General features: G+C 49.3%; 2 protein-coding genes across 2 annotated transcripts in view; both read right to left on the bottom strand.

Moving 5' to 3' along the window:
* HYOU1 (hypoxia up-regulated 1) overlaps positions 1 to 16,909 on the bottom strand; it is a 42,080-nt gene that overhangs the window by 17,438 nt on the left and 7,733 nt on the right. The window contains exons 3-6 of the mRNA XM_073585276.1: positions 16,470 to 16,563; positions 16,176 to 16,254; positions 15,708 to 15,862; positions 15,499 to 15,575 (exon numbers count right to left, since the gene is read on the bottom strand). Coding sequence (XP_073441377.1) covers positions 15,499 to 15,575; positions 15,708 to 15,862; positions 16,176 to 16,254; positions 16,470 to 16,563 — 405 coding nt within the window. The remainder of the gene's footprint in view (positions 1 to 15,498; positions 15,576 to 15,707; positions 15,863 to 16,175; positions 16,255 to 16,469; positions 16,564 to 16,909) is intronic.
* On the bottom strand, positions 9,840 to 15,324 carry LOC141097820 (uncharacterized). Its single transcript, XM_073585277.1, has 2 exons — positions 12,289 to 15,324; positions 9,840 to 11,480 (listed from the first exon to the last, which is right to left on the bottom strand). The coding sequence occupies exons 1-2, from the start codon at positions 12,533 to 12,535 to the stop codon at positions 9,988 to 9,990; spliced, it is 1,740 nt and encodes a 579-aa protein (XP_073441378.1). The 5' UTR covers positions 12,536 to 15,324; the 3' UTR covers positions 9,840 to 9,987.

Genomic DNA, 16,909 nt, shown 5'->3' with positions numbered 1-16,909 from the left:
TTGTTTGATCTTCCTCACGACTCTGGAGATCAGGGGGAGGGGTGGAAAAATGTTAATAAGCAGGAACTCGGTCCAGTCCTGCACCAGGGCATCCACTCCAAGCGACCGCGGGTCGCGGGTCCTGGCCATGAAATTGGAGACCTTGGCATTGAAATGGGATGCCATTAGGTCCACGTCTGGGGTCCCCCAGCGATGGCAGATCTGGTGAAAAATTTCGGGATGGAGAGACCACTCCCCCGTGTCCATTCCTTGTCTGCTGAGGAAGTTGGCTTCCCAGTTGTCCACACCCGGGATGTGGACTGCTGAAAGTACCGACCTCGTCTCTTCCGCCCAGTGGAGGATCTGTGCCACTTCTCTCATCGCCTGGGCACTGCGGGTCCCGCCTTGGTGATTCACATATGCCACCGCCGTGGCATTGTCTGACTGTATTCTTATGTGAGAGGCTGCCAGCAAGCGATGAAAGGCTCAGTGCCAGGAAGATGGCCCGAATTTCCAGAATATTGATGGGCAAGGTAGTTTCCGCTGGTGACCACTTGCCTTGTGCCCTGTGATGTAGGTGCACCGCACCCCAACCTGTCAGGCTTGCATCGGTGGTCAGGACCTTCCAGTGACCTGAGAGAAAAGATTTTCCTCTTGCAAGCGAAGTTGGCTTGAGCCACCAGTGTAGGGACCTCCTGGTTGATGTCAACTGGAATTCCCTGTCGAGGGAGAAGGGATTCCTGTCCCAAGACTTGAGGATGGCAAGTTGAAGAGGCCTGAGGTGAAACTGGGCAAATGGTACCACCTCCATTGCTGCTGCCATCCTGCCGAGGACTCTCATGGCAGACCGGAGGGATCGGGGAGGATTGCGGAGGAGTATGCGAACTCCCAGATGGAGAGACAGTGTCTTGTCCCTGGGTAGGAGCACCAGACCCCTGGAAGTGTTGAATAGCATCCCAAGGAAGGTCAAGGCCTGACTCGGGGTAGTCAATGACTTTTGTAGGTTGACTAACCAGCCCAGGCGACTCAGAGTGTCGATTGTGATTGACACACTGTCCTCGCAGTCTTTGAAGGTGGAAGCCTTGATGAGAAGGTCGTCCAGGTATGGAACGACTACAATGCCTCTGGAGTGTAGAACATCCATGGTAGCTGCCATGACCCTGGAAAACGTTCTTGGAGCCGTGGCAAGCCCGAACGGGAGAGCCACGAACAGGTAGTGGTCCTGGTTGATCGTGAACCTGAGAAACCGTTGATGGGCGGAAGCAATTGGTATGTGCAGGTATGCGTCTTGTATATCTATGGAGGTGAGATATTCTCCCTGCTCCATGGACGCAATGATGGACCGAAGGGACTCCATGCGAAAATGACGGACCCGTACATATTTGTTGAGCTGTTTTAGGTCTAGTATGGGCCGGACGCTGCCTCCTTTCTTGGTGACTACGAATAGATTGGAGTAGAACCCTCGGAAGAGTTTGTTCACGGGAATCGGTACTACGACTCCTGCTTGAAGGAGAGAGGAGACCGCTTGGTGGAAGGCACGAGCCTTGTCTGGCGGTTTTGGTGTAACAGAGAGGAAGAACCGGTTTGGTGGACTGGAAGTGAACTCTATCTTGTATCCGGAAGACACTATTTCCCTGACCCACCTGTCTTCTGTAATAGGCAGCCAGACTTGCTGAAAGAGTAGAAGTCGCCCGCCTACTGGTGGGGTGTCTTCCGGAGTTCGTGAGTCATGATGAAGCGAAGTTCTGAGGTTTTCCTCCCTTGGGTTTCGCTTGGCCTCCTTTCGACTGCCAGGTCCTATCCGGCCTCTGCACCAACCGTGGGTTGACCCTGGGTGGAGAGCAGTTACGATTTTGTGCTGGGCGCGAGACGGACCAGCCCGAAGAATTCCGAAAGGATTGGAATCGTGTTTGGAAACGCCGTTTGAACGTGCGTTTAGATTTCAGCTGAGGGAGAGAGGTACTCTTGCCCCCAGTGGCGTTGGATATCATTGTGTCCAACTTTTCACCAAAAAGCCGTCCACTAAAGGTACGAGAGATGCGAGAGGGACTTCTTTTAGGCTGCATCCGCTTTCCATTCCCGCAGCCAGAGGATACGCCGGATCGTGATGGCGTTTGCTGCTATCCCCGCTACACCTCTTGCAGAGTCCAGGGCTGCATGAAGCATGTAATCTGCTACAACTGCAATTTGAACCGCTTGGTCCGAAAGCCCGGGATTTGAAGCTTGAAGACCATCTTGCAATGCTTTGGCTCAAGCCAGAATGGCCTTGGCCGCCCAAACTGAAGCGAACGCGGGGGCCAGGGAGGCCCCTGCCGCTTCGAAAACTGAACGAGCCATGCGTTCTACCTGCCGGTCTGCTGCGTCCCTGAGGGTTGAGCCATCTGGCATTGAGAGCAGGGTCTGTGCTGCTAGCCTAGAGACTGGGGGGGTCCACTTCGGGTAGGTCTGTCCACCCCTTGGTGTCCTTCTCTGGGAAGGGGTACCTTGCTTCCAAATATTTGCGATTGGCAAATTTCTTCTCAGTCTGGGAGAACTGCTTAGTAAGTATCGTCTGAAACTCCGGGTGATTAGGGAAGACCTTAGGTGGTTTCAGGACACTTTCAAAGCAAATTTTGTGTTATGGGGCTTCCGGGGTTGGATCAGAAATTTCCAGCACCCGATGGATGGAAGAGACTATGTCCTCAACTAGCGCTGTAGTGCTAGGGGGACAAGGTACCGCAGACCTCTGCGTTTTGTTGTCTGAGTCGGAGTCACAAATGCCTTTCGAATCCTGCGTGTCACTAAGGCGTTCACTGGTGGGCAAAGTGGAGTGGAGGTCTGCAGTGGTCGGAGATCGCTGTGGGGATCTGCGTTGTCTGTCTCTGGTAGGTGACGGTCTAGGTGACCTGGAATCACGGTGTCTCTCCCTGTAGGGACATGACTGTGTGCTATGGGATGACGCAGATGACCGCGACCTGTGGGTTCGCTTACGTTTGTGAGTGTCGGAAACGGCATGTTCCCGAGACAAGCTATCCTTTTGCTGGGTAACGTTCATAGCCGAGACATGCCCCTGCAGAGCCTGCAGCAGTGTGGAGGTTAGATTATCTATGGACTGTGTCTTAGACTTTGACATTTAAGCAGCCCATTCCGGTGTGGTAGTCAACGCTGAAGCATTGGTAGGGGCTTCCTGGGGTTCGGACCCAGTGTTTTGGATGCAATCCCGGCAATGTGGGTATGTGCTACCACTGGGGAGAATGGTTTTGCAGGCTGTGCAGAATGCATAAAAACAGTCCTGCCTGGTTCTCTTTCTCGAGCCCGGCATAGTGCACAGAGGCTGGCTATCAGGGACCCTCCAGGGGTGGCTGCGCAGAGGAGCCTATAGGAGAGCCTTATAGGTGATATGGATTCACAGCTGAGTAAAGAGAACCCAGCTGTGATCTTACCCCACCAGTGTGCCCCTAGGTCCAGAGCCAACAAATCACAGTCCTGTGCCCCCCGGAGACTGCTGACGTTGCTGTGGGCGTCCTGTCAGATGGCTTGCAGTAAAGATGGCCACCGGGACGCTGAGGAGGAGAAGAATGGGGCGGAGAGCTGAAAAGGGCGCGCAGGGCTATGTAAAAACGCACCCTTTCTGCCTCGTTCCGCCTCTTCTATGATACTATAGTGTCATAATCGTCATCCGGGGGGCGGGGAGAAGGCGGCGGCTTCAGCTAGGCCGAAGCCGTGGTCTAAATTAGAAGCCTGATGCCCAGGAGGGCTCCAGGGCGGCGCGGATGTCCGGGAGGGGGGTCAGATCTGAACCAGACCCCCCCCCCGGATTGAGAGAGAGTAGCGGTGGGGCCAGCAGCGATAGCGGTGTCCGTATGGGGGGTCCCCGAGGCGTTATGGAGCCGGTGCTGCCGCAGAGACAGGGGCGCAGGGAGGACTGTCTCTGTATGTGCCATGTCTGTCTGCACTCTTCCCCGGCCCCAACAGGAGCCCGCAGCGGGGCTGGGGTCCCCGGCTGTTTAAGCTGCAGAATGCTGCCTTATATAGACCGTACCTGTGGTGTCTCATCTTAATGCCCCCAGAGGGGGATTAAGCAGGGTGCGTCTGTCACCATCAGGGGTCTTCATCCTCGCCTCGACCTCAACCCAGACCCCAAAGAGGTTGGGGAAGGAGGGGGATCTCGACTTCGAACCAGTACCCGAGGGACTGGGGAAGGAGCGACATGGGGAATGACCATCTCCACTTCAACTGGGTACCCCATAATAGGGGGCCAAGGAAGGAGCCATGCCGGGAGTCTCGGTAGAGACCCACTTTTCATCTGTAATCCGTTGAAGAATAAAAATCTTCAGGTGTGCCTCCTTGCGACACTAAGCAAAAACTGGAGAAGGCTGACGCCGTCCAGGGGTGTATACTGCAGAGGAGGAGCCAAAGTTAATCTTTTTCAGATTATGCATAGTGTCGCCTCCTAGTGGACAGCAGCATAACATCCATGGTTCTGTGGCCCCCAATGAGGCGACAGAGTAAAACTATTTTTAACCAAAAATACATACAAAATTAATTATATATTATCAAATCAATTTTTATTTATTATAATAAAAACAAAACATCAATTGTCATTTATAAAAAAATATCAGAAATTTGAGAAAAATGATAAAAAATTAGCAATTTTCAAACTTTGAATGATTATCCCTTTAATCCAGACAGTCATACCACAGAAAAACATTCATAAATAACATTTTCCTCATGTCTGCTTTACATCAGCATCATCTGTAAAATGTTATTTTATTTTGTTAGCATTTTAAGAGGTTTAAAAATGGAGCAGTAATTTTTCATTTTATCAAGGAAATTTACAAAATTTATTTTTTTAGTGACCTATCCAGGTTTGAAGTGACTTTAGCGGTCTTATATATTGGAAAACCCCCAAAAGTGACACCATTTTAAAAACAGCACCCCGACATATGGAATACTGCAGTCAGGTAGTTTATTAACCCTTCAGGTGATTTTCAGGAATTAATGCAAAGTGGTATGACAGAAATGAAAAAACAGGATTTTTTGGGTTGCTTACCGTAAAATCTGTTTCTCGGAGCCTTCATTGGGGGACACAGAGACCATGGGTGTATGCTGCTGCCACTAGGAGGCTGACACTATGCACAAAAAAAGGTTAGCTCCTCCTCCGCAGTGTACACCCCACCGACCGGCAGGAAGTTCCTCAGTTAGTGAGAAAGCAGTAGGAGAAGTAACAGAATAGATTGAAAACAGAACAAACAACTCAACTGTAACAAACCGACAAACATAAGAACAGGAGTTGTAGAACATGGGAGGGTGCCGTGTCCCCCAATGAAGGCTCCGAGAAACAGATTTTACAGTAAGCAACCCAAAAAATCCTGTTTTCTCGTTCGCCTTATTGGGGGACACAGAGACCATGGGACGTCCCAAAGCAGTCCCTGGGGTGGGAAACAAACTTCCATCAGGCCAGTGGACTCGCCACCGCAGCCTGCAGAATCTTTCTACCTAGGCTGACGTCCGCCGAAGCGTAGGTGTGGACCCTGTAGGATTTCACAAAGGTGTGAACCGATGACCACGTTGCAGCCTTGCAAAGCTGCAGCGCAGAAGCTCTGTGGCGCACCGCCCAGGAGGCACCCACCGCCCGGGTAGAGTGCGCTCTGATCCCTGGAGGGGCCACTTGATGCTTGACCCGGTATGCCTCCAAAATTGCCGATCTGATCCAGCGCGCAATAGTGGCCTTTGAGGCTGGGTGATGAACAGAGAGTCTGACTTCCGCAAGGAAGTCGTCCGGGCTAGATAGACTCTCAATGCCCTGACTAGGTCCAGCTTGTTCAAAGACCGCTCCTGAGGGTGAGCTGGGCTCGGGTAGAAGGATGGCAGAACAATGTCCTCATTGAGGTGAAACGAAGATACCACCTTCGGAAGAAAAGAGGGCGAAGGCCGCAGAACTACCTTGTCCTGATGAAGGACCAAAAAAGGAGAGCGGCAAGAAAGTACCGCTAATTCCGACACGCGCCGGATGGAGGTAATGGCCACCAGAAAGGCCACTTTCCAAGAAAGGAGGGAAAGGGAAACGTCCCTGAGAGGTTCAAAAGGAGGACCCTGCAGAACCTGAAGAACCAAATTAAGATCCCAAGGATCCACGGGAGCTCGGTACGGAGGAACCGTGTGAGCCACACCCTGGAGGAAGGTTTTGACCTGGGGCCGGGAGGCCAGCGTTTTCTGAAATAAAATGGACAGTGCCGAAACTTGACCCTTCAAGGAACTGAGAGCAAGCCCCGCATCCAGCCCTGCCTGCAGAAACGCCAGAATAGAAGGGAGCGAAAAAACCAAGGGCGCGATGTCATTGGCCTCACACCAGGATAAATAGGCTTTTCCAAGTACGGTAATAGATCTTCGAAGAAGGCGGCTTTCGGGCAAGGATCACGGTATGAATTACCCGATCAGAGAATCCTGCCCGTCTCAAAACCTCGGTCTCAACAGCCACGCCGTTAAATTGAGCGACCGAGAATTGGGGTGGCAAATCGGGCCTTGAGACAGCAGATCTGCCCGTCGGGAAGCTTCCAGGGGGCGTCCGCGAGAAGGTTGACAATGTCTGCGAATCAAGACCTTCTGGGCCAATTCGGGGCGATGAGGATGACTGGAATCCCCTCTGCTTTGATTTTCTTCAACAACTTGGGAAGAAGAGGCAGAGGAGGGAACAGGTAGGGGAGCACGAACTGTGACCAAGGGACGGCCAGAGCGTCGGCGCCCACTGCCAGAGGGTCCCGAGACCTGGACACGAATTGTGGGACTTTTCTGTTGAGGCGAGATGCTATGAGGTCTACATCCGGGGTTCCCCACCGACGGCAGAGCAGATGAAACACCTCCGGATGTAGGAACCATTCCCCTGCCGCGAGACCCTCGCGGCTGAGGAAATCGGCGGCCCAGTTGTCCACGCCGGGAATGTGAACCGCGGAAATCGTTGGAACAAAGGTCTCTGCCCATTGAAGAATTCTGGACACTTCCGCCAGGGCTGAGACACTCAGTGTCCCCCCCTTGGCGGTTGATATACGCCACCGCTGTGGCATTGTCTGTCTGAATCCTGACAGGCAGGCCCTTGAGGCGCCTTTCCCAGTGGACGAGAGCTAGATGGATCTCCCGTATCTCTAGGACATTGATCTGCAGAGCTGGTTCCTGAGTCGACCATCGACCCTGAACAGTGTGATTGCGGAACACTGCACCCCAGCCGATGAGGCTGGCGTCCGTAGTGACAATCTGCCAGTGAACGGGAAGAAAAGACCGCCCCAAGAGAATGAGGGGAGACGTCAACCACCAGTTGAGAGACCGCCTGATCCGGCAGGAAAGGCGAATCGGACGATCCAGAGACAGAGCCGACCTGTTCCACCTGGACAAAATGGCCTGCTGGAGTGGCCTGGCGTGAAATTGGGCAAAGGGAACTGCCTCTATCGCCGCCACCATCTTCCCCAGGACCCTCATGGCTGTCCTGAGGGATGGAAATCGTGTGATCTGTAATGATCGCACGCCCTGCTGCAGGGAAAGAATCTTGTCTTGTGGGAGAAATACCCTTGACCGACGAGTGTCGAACAGAAGGCCCAGAAACACAAGGCGTTGAGTAGGGACCAGACAGGACTTTTCCCGGTTGACGATCCACCCAAAACTGGACAGGGTGTCTAGAACGATCGCCACACTTAGGCGGGCCTGTTGAAAGGAGGGGGCCTTGATCAGGATATCGTCGAGGTACGGAAAAATAACGAGACCTCTGATCCTCAACAAGGCCATCAACGCCGCCATAATCTTTGTGAAGACTCTGGGAGCGGTGGCGAGCCCGAAAGGAAGCGCGACGAACTGGTAATGTTCGTGAAGAATCGCAAACCGCAGGAACTTCTGATGTCCGGGAAATATGGGCACATGTAGATAGGCATCTTGGACGTCTATGGAACCCATGAATTCCTGCTCCTCCATGGAAGCAATTACCGAGCGAACTGACTCCATCCAGAAGTGGCGAAGGCGAACTCTCTTGTTGAGTAACTTGAGAACCAAGATGGGTCGAACTGTCCCGTCCTTTTTCGGCACCACAAACAGGTCTGAATAAAACCCTGTGAAGCGTTCCGATTCGGGAACGGGCACAATCACCCCGGAACGGAGAAGAGAGGCGATGGCCGAACCGAACCCCGGGACCAAGGCCGGATCCCTCGGCGGACGGGATTGTAAGAAACGATCCCGTGGAAGAGAAATGAACTCTATTTTGTATCCTGTTGATACAACCTCTCTGACCCAAGCGTCCTCTACTGAGGCGAGCCAGACGTCGCTGAAGAAGAGAAGTCGACCTCCCAATTGGAAGGGACCCACGGGAGACCGATGGTAGTCATGCGGACGTAGACCGTCCAGATCTAGATCTGGACGGTCTTCCCTGGGAAGAGTGGGACCGCCAGGACGGAGTGGGCATGAAGGAAACCTTCTTTCTTTCCTGATGTGCCTGTGGCCTTTGCTGGTTGGAAGGGTTTTCCGCCGTATTGAAATGGCGGAAAGTCCGAAAGGGACGAAACTGACGCCTTGGAGGAGGTCTGCGAGGCTTGGAGGGGAGAAGAGAACTCGTACCTCCGGTAGCGTCCTTAATAATCTGATCCAATTGTGATCCGAAGAGACGTACTCCCTGAAAAGGCAGATTGGTCAGAGACTTTTTAGAGGACAAGTCCGCCTGCCAGGCCTTGAGCCAAATTGTATGTCGGATTGCCACGATGTTACTTGACGTCTGAACTGCGCAAGATGCGGCATCCAAGGAGGCAGAAAGCAGATAATCCCCCGCATGGGAAATCTGATTGGCGAGATCGGCCAAATGCTCTGGTCGTGCCTTATCCAGAATGCCCTGCCGAAGGTCATCTGCCCAAGTGGATATGGCCTTTGCTGCCCAAGAAGAAACAAAGACTGGACATACCGCTGCTGATGCCGCTTCGAAGGCAGATTTTGCTAGAGATTCTATGATCCTATCATTAGAATCTTTTAGCGACGCCACACCTGACAGCGGAAGGACCGTATTATTAGAAAGTCTGGACACGGGAGGGTCCACCGAGGGAGAAGCGGCCCAGTTGTCCGTGAGCTCTTTAGCAAACGGGTACAGCACGCCGAGACGCTTTCCTCTTTGAAAGCGTCTGGTCGGATCTTCTCTCTCCTTTGTAAAAATCTTTCCAAACTCAGAATGGAAGGGAAACACCCTGGATGGTGTTTCCGCCCGTCTGGACGAAACCTCCTGATCTGAGGATTTCGCAGGGGCGTCAGCGATGTCAAAGGTATGGTGAATCGCGGCAATGAGGTTTTGCACCGTAACCTTCATGTTCGCATCCTGGTCCGAATCCAGCTCTAAGACCCCTTCCGATTCCGAAAGCGCTTCGCCTGACTCGGAGGAGGAGGCCCGAGAGGGAGACTGCTGGGGACTATGGGGTGAGGTAGGACGAGGGGAGGACTCCGCCTGGAGGTCCTGCCTGGGCCTCTTGCGACTGCCGCTGGCTGGCTCAGATGGGACGTCCTGAGACGTGCTGGGTCCCGCCGAAGCTCCCAAGGGCAACTTGTCCAGAACGGCTACTAGGGACTGAGACACCTTGATGAGGTCTGCCACTGACTGTGATTGAGAGGAGGCCCAATCCGGCATGGGGGGCTCACTCGCCCCTGGTTCTATGGATGGCTCCTGAGCGGCGTCGGGCTGGACGCAGAGCGGGTACTCAGGGTGGATAAAAATCTTGATTTTTTTTAAAAAAAATCAAAAAAATCAGATTTTTTTTATTTAAATCATTTGATTTAAATCAGATTTTTTAATCAAGTTGTACACAAGCAAAACTTTGTCTTTTTGCAAATCTAATTGTTTTACACAAATAAAAATATTAAAACAGTTGATTATGAAACCTAATAATTTTTATTTGCACTATTAAACACTCAGAATTGAACTACAGAGTAAGTACTTTTTAACAATAGCCTATCTCTAACGTTTGAAGTAAGCAAACATCTTCAGTGAATACATCAGTCCTTTAAGCCTACTGTTTATTTAGGACTTTTAAGGAAAACCAGTTGTCCTGCTTTAGCAGTTCCTAAGCGGTTTCGGACTGTTGTGTGCACAAAACCAAATGAAGAAAACAATCTCTCTACTCCTGCGGATGAAGCCGATGCAGTCAGTAGCTGAGTAGCTAGATTTATTATCTTTGCTGGAAGAACAAGTGATTGCAACTTCCACCAGTCCAGTGGTTTTAGTTCATTAACGACGTTATCTGCAAACATGTATTTTTGAAATGGTGCAGATTCACACTTCAATTTCAGCACAGTTGCCACAATGTCATGGTTAGTATTGGCGAGCCACTCCATTGCAGAGTTGATTTCCGCCTCAGATAATTTTTTCCCTCTGTAGATGGGATGCAAGATATTGGCTAAATAGTGTTCTTCTTTTAATGCTTGGTCCTTGCGGTGCTGTATTGCAACCTTTACATTGTTTGAGAGGTTCAAGAGATCTAGAGAACCTTCTAAATCTTTCCAAACTTCTGTGGCATCAGCTATGGTTGCAGTATCTTTCTGCATTTTATCCAACGCAATCGATATTGGCTTTAACCTTTCCAAAAGGTCCTCGGCATTTCTCTTCACACCAAGATTTAATACTTTGCTTCGTATATTAGCATCAATTTTATCCCGATGTGTTTCGCAAATGGACAGTAATTTTGACCAGTTGTTAATAAACAGTTCCAAGCAGTCAGCCAAGGTATTCCATCTAACATCTTGTGGTAGAACCAACTTCAGTCCTCCCATTTCCTTGTAGGTTGCATGTGCAAAATGATTATTGCGGAAATATTTAACAATTTCTACAACATGTTCCTTGACACCCAAAATATGCAGGTCTTTTGCCAAAAGATGCAACAAATGGGCAGAACAACCGTATGTAATGACATTTGTGTCATCCTGTGCCAGTTCCGCTCGCATTTTTGCCACATTGCTTGCGTTATCAGTAACTAAGCTCCTTACTTTACATCCAAACTGTTCTTGGCATTGGTGAATTGAGTTCTTAGCAATTTCAAGTAAATATTCAGCAGTATGTGAATTTCCAGATGTGTCGATTGTGTCTGTAAGGTAAGTTTCACCATCTTCTGTTGTGGCACAAGTGCAAATTATGGGGTCGTTGTGGATGTTGCTCCAACCATCCAAGCTCATGTTAACAACCTTGTCTTTCAAATATTTTGTACAAGCCGCTCTTTCTATGTCGTATACAGCCTGAAGATGTTTTCCTGAGATATCAAATCTACTTGGTGGTTTGTAGCCTGGTCTAATTCCTTCGATCATTTGTACAAACAATGGGTGCTCAACTAGTCGGAAAGAAGAATTGGTTGCAAATATGAATTTAGCAATTAATTCATCAAAATGTTCTTTCTGGCTCGTCGTAGTCTTTAAGATGAATTTTTCTACACTTTGCACGCAAAGTTTTTTTTTGGGCTGCTTTGTTGAAGTTGTACCCAGATATTGATTGTCACGTGCAGCACAAGCCATATTTGACCCTGAAAGCACAGAAATTAAAAATATAAATCGACTGCGTATTTGAAGAAATATAACGAAAATATTGAAACAAACTTTTTGAACAATGTAATGGTCCTCGTCCTATAAGGGCTGTCTCAAAAGTTATGCTACTCAAGTTTTCCGGTGAGGTTGCTGTAATACTGGTAACTAATATCAGAGCCTCAGCAACTGAAAAAAATTATGTCACAAAAGTTTTAAAATTGTTTTTTTTTTTTTTTTAAAATGGTCAATTTGGCAGACTTCAAAAGTGAATTGCAGCCTACAATAAAAAAAAAAATAAGCGTATACACACTTTATTTTTACTTAAAGGACATGTGCACCTTTATTTTTTAAGGTGCAGCCAGTCACAGTGTGCACATGTCCTCCCCCCGCAGCTCTCTTACCTCCGATGTCAGCGCTGCAGGGATCCGTGGCTTCGTTCTGCCCGTCCGCGAGCGCGCCTCCATTCATTTCAATGGAGCGTGCGGCCCGCTGACGTCACGCCGCTGGATCACTGCGAGTAGGCCGCAACCGGAGGACGGGAGGCGGACGGTCAAAACGAAGCCACGGATCTCAGCGCTGCGGGGATCGGAGGTAAGAGCGCTGCGGGGGGAGGACATGTGCACCTTAAAAAAAATAAAGGTGCACATGTCCTTTAGCGTTAATTTTCTGTGAAATATTGCCTTAACATAAATTTAAATTCTATACTCCAGAACTACCAGTGCTAGAAATTTTTCTTTTCATAGACTTTAACCATCCCAGTAAAATGTCTGTTAAAAAAATAGGTTGTAAATTAATTGCCAGACTTACCACTAGTACTAGGCTCCTGGTGCATAAGAAGCTGTGGGGGTTCATTGACATTAGTTGTATCACTATCAACATCTTCATTTCCCTTCTGGTTGCAGTTTTCATAATGTGATTTCAAACGGCAAACAAGTCCTTGGATATCCTTTTGACAGTATTTGCACTTTGCTCTTGCACCTTTCTTTCCAAGATCTGCTGCTGGCATCTCAACAAAATGAACCCAAATAGGGTCTCTCTTACGACCTGCTGCCATGGCAGGCTCACACAGATCACTTATGAAGTTTGATTGTTACTACAGCCTGAGCCAAGCACTGCTGACTATCCAACAAGTTTGGGCATGTCAACTGAATGCAGGGAAAAAGAAACTAAACCAAAACTGAAACCAAGCTAGAAGTGTGGAATTAAAGGGGCAGTATGAACAAAATGTGGAGGCTATTAATAGTTTATACAATTAAGACATGCTGCTTTTAAACACCTACCTATTGCCATATAGTAAAACAAAAAAGATTTTTACTTACTTTGGGGTCCCCCCCTCACCCTGGCGTTAGATCGTTGCCCCTAGTTTCGTCCGTGTAACTATGGGCGCACATGCACACTGCTCTCACTTCTCATTTTAATCGTGATTTATATTAAAAAAAAAAACCTTTTGATTTAAATCAGTGATTTAAATCATGATTAAAATCATGATTTAAATCGATCCGATTTAAATAGAAAAAAATCTTTTGATTTAAATCGTGATTTAAATCATGATTTAAATCAATCCACCCTGGCGGGTACGATCAGACTTAGCGTTGGACATAGTGAAAAGAGAGGCAGTGCCGGCCGGTTGGGGGACAGAAGGCAGAGAAGGGTGTCAGTCTGCAGGTGCAGAGCTACTCACGGTCCTGTGTCCCCAAGGGCGACGCTCTCTGATCTGGCTGCAGGATGAGGCCAGGCCAATCCGGCTGAAAAAAGGCCCAGCGACCGAAATCCGGCAGGGAATGAGGTCCGGCTGGCAGGCTGAGAAGATGGCGACCACCAGGGAAAGGGCGCGCTGCCAGAGGGAGAAGAAGGGCGGAGCTCGCCGCAGAGATCCCCTTAGCACCGCCCGCTGTCCAATAGCAGGCTGGTGTGAGGCAAAGGGGCTGGGAAGGCCTGGGACGGGCGGGAGAGAAGCCCGCTTAGAAGAAAGGGGCAGGGGGCGTGGCCGCGACGCAGCGGTAGGCCCGAGATGAAGCCGGGGCCTAAATTAATAGCGCCGGCCGCCTGTCAGCAGGGGGTCGGCGCGGAAGACGCGCCGCAACACCGGGCTGCAACCCCGGGCCGCGTCCCTGCTTCCCACAGCCCGACCCCTGTATACCCCTGCCGGGATGAAGAAAAAAACGGGGGGGCGCAGAACAAGGCCCGAAAGAACAGGGGCCTTCATGGATGCGGTGACCGTGGGGAGAAGCGGGCGCGCAGGCCCTACCGTGGTCCCCTGGCAACCGCCTTAGGATGAAAACGCCGGGGGACCACTAGACCGCATACTCACCCAGGCCGGGGGCCACAATAAAGGTACCTGAGAATCCCACGCTGTCTGTCGTCTTTATGGAATCCACACCTCGTCCAACCGTCAGGCTCTGGTAGGCGAGATGGTGGGAGGCGGGGGTCAAGGACCGTCCGTATAGCTGGCACGCACCTGTGCGAGGCTCCTGGTCCTGCCGCGGAGACCTATGAGGATACGGGGTGGCAGTACACGCCGTACTCATAGTCTCTTTGTGGGAGTACGGATGTGACTGTTCACTCCGTATCCCTCCGAAACCTGTAAAGGAACGACGCACGACGAGGTAGATATGGGTCTAATAAAAGACCCGTGTCCACCTCCTACTGACACTAAGCTAAACTGAGGAACTTCCTGCCGGTCGGTGGGGTGTACACTGCGGAGGAGGAGCTAACTTTTTTTGTGCATAGTGTCAGCCTCCTAGTGGCAGCAGCATACACCCATGGTCTCTGTGTCCCCCAATAAGACGAACGAGAAAGTGTATTTTTACCACCTAAATGCCACTAACGTCTTAACAGGTTACAACAGCCGTTAGACACTAAGGCCACTATTTGGGCATGAATTGCCATGGCAAACATCAGGACCACACAATCAAGATCTCAGGGTGTCGATGAGGATAAAGAGGAAGCCCCCCACTCTGTTAACCATTTATATGATGTTGTCACTATTGACAGCAGCATCTAAGGGGTTAAAAAGATTTGTACGGTGCAAACACTGATCGTGGCTGATGCAACAAGTTGCCAGCTATAGCGTACAGCCAACAGCTACTGGATTGTCACCTGTATGGGGATGCTATTCTCTTATATCGCACGTCAGTTAGAAGACGTATTGGCGGTCATTAAGGCTACTTTCACACATCCGTCTTTTTTAATCCAGCACGATGCGGCGAAAAGTGTGAAAACCGGATCCGGAATTGGATCTGGTTTTGGCACATAGAATGTAATGATCGCCGAATCGTGCCGGATGGACACGCGGCGCCTCCGTTTTTTGCCGGAAACTGCAAACCTGCGCTGTCCGGCGTCAGCAAAAAACGTTGGCTGCAACGGTTTTTTGCAGCGCCGGACCGGCTTTTTCAACAGCGCATGCCCGGGCACTGAGTTTTAACCCCACAAGTGCCCGGCGCAGCACAGCGCGCGCGTCTCTCTCTCTCTTGTCCCCGCTGCGGCTCCTTTAAATGATTTCCAAGCCGGATCAGGCGCCGCATCTGCATCCGGTGTCACCGCTGCAGGCCTGATCCGGCGGTCCGGCTCTCCGCCGCAACAAACACACCAGATGTGTGAAAGTAGCCTTAGGGGTTAAATGATGATCAGAAATGCTAATAACAAAAATATCATCATATATAATATATCAAACTTTTTGCCTGTATTTTCAGTTAAAAATAGTTTTCTAGTAATATAAAAAAAAATACAAACACATTTACATATACACACCCACATACATGGCAGGAAAAAACAATTATATTTTTTTTAGCTAAAGTTATTAATTTTTGAAAATCACAAAATATTACAGAAGAAAAAAAAAAAAAAAAAAAAACAGAAACAGATCTGAGATTCTACCAATCTGAGCGTTACCAAGTATTTTTTTACTGCGCAATTAACGCCATATAAATAAATGAATTTTCTATGTAATACACTGGTGTACTGGGGAGGGTGACGGGCTTACTGCATGAGGAAAGTAGTAATCTATATACAATTTACCTGCAAATTCCTCTGCAAGAGTCCTGGAGTAATTGAGCGTCATGGCTAGCAGTTCCTCAGGGGAATACATCAGTTCTCTGAAAGCATAAAATCCAAAGCTGGATCAGAAGAACTGCAAGCATGCTGAACGTTGTAGTCTCCTATAAACACCTTTATACTTATATGCCATTATTGTTATTATCATAAAAAAAAGAAAAAAAAGAACGTACTCCGACAGCTTGAAGAGAACAGTGCCCCGTTCTCCGTCCTTGATAACACTGTACTCTGGGAAGCGGTTTCTAAAATTGTCAACTTGCGGGTTTTCTGCCCGCTTTCCGATCAAGTCTTGGAAGTAACGAAACATCACCTTGGGATTCTTAGCTGCCTGTGGAGAAGAATAAAGGACACGACAAAACTCATTTCACCAAAGGATTATTTATAAGGTTGGGCCTTGAGAATACTCCGAACAGTTAAAAAAAAAAAAAAAAAAAAAAAAAAGAGAGTGTATTGATCCCCTGCAGGTGTCAGGACAGCACTTAGCGAGTCCTTGTTAGCCGATGCATCAGCAGAACACCCCACCCAAAAATGCATTTTCCCCTGTGGTGATAGAATGGGATCTGTGCGAGTAAACAACACTTGTCTTATTTTTAACCCATCCCTTTAAGAATAATTTTCCTTTCGCACGACAAGTTACTTACCAGCCCTACTGCACTGTCCCCAAAGAGACGCTCATTATCTTTTAAAGCTACAGCACAAGGCGTTTTCCTCCTCGATTCCCTGAAAAATAAAGATTAACAAAAACATTAAAAATTGCACATTCCCTGGCAATGCTGGGAGAAGTCAGCCGTGAAGCTCTTGAATATAGCACAGCCTGTAACAGATTCCACATACTGTATACTAAAAATGGAAGACAATGTACAAGGAAAATCTCCCCTACGCCCTACTAAATTAAACACTTTCTCCGTTGCACTTTTCTGGCCAACAGGACTTACTTGTTTAATACAATTTCCATAGGAACTCCGGGTTTCACAATTGCAATTTTCATCCATTCAGAGCCCAAATCCACAGACATGACCGCCACCGAGTCTGGAGAGAGGAACATCAGGAGGTCAAAACTGTGCGAATGCCATCAAGCCCATGGGGAATAATGAGGATCGCTGCACGGCCCAGAATCACCCGCCCCCAGTGCACCTTGAGCCCCATTTACAAAAGGATTCAAAGTGGACTTTCTCAGTAACGGGATTTACGTTTGCATTCAGGACAGAATATATGACCTCCAGCCATTGTTCCAGGTAAGAGTAGATTTCATGCTGGGGAGAGGCCGACAAGTTAAAGAAAAGGTCTGCCTCAGTCACTTTTTTTCACATGGTAGTATTTTGTACAGTGCAGCTATATTTCACCGCCTCGCTGCCCCCCCCCCCCCCCCCCAACA

The sequence above is a fragment of the Dendrobates tinctorius genome, unplaced genomic scaffold (assembly GCF_039654945.1).
Source record: "Dendrobates tinctorius isolate UK_male_01 unplaced genomic scaffold, ASM3965494v1 ptg000086l, whole genome shotgun sequence".
Classification (NCBI taxonomy): Eukaryota; Metazoa; Chordata; class Amphibia; order Anura; family Dendrobatidae; genus Dendrobates; species Dendrobates tinctorius.
This window is presented reverse-complemented; position numbering and strand designations above follow the sequence as displayed.

Coding starts and splice junctions, on each gene's coding strand:
- LOC141097820 (XM_073585277.1), bottom strand. CDS start 12,535: ATGGCAGCAGGTCGTAAGAGAGACCCTATTTGGGTTCATTTTGTTGAG. Junction 11,481..12,288: donor CCAGGAGCCTAGTACTAGTG/GTAAGTCTGGCA, acceptor CTGTGCTTTCAG/GGTCAAATATGGCTTGTGCT.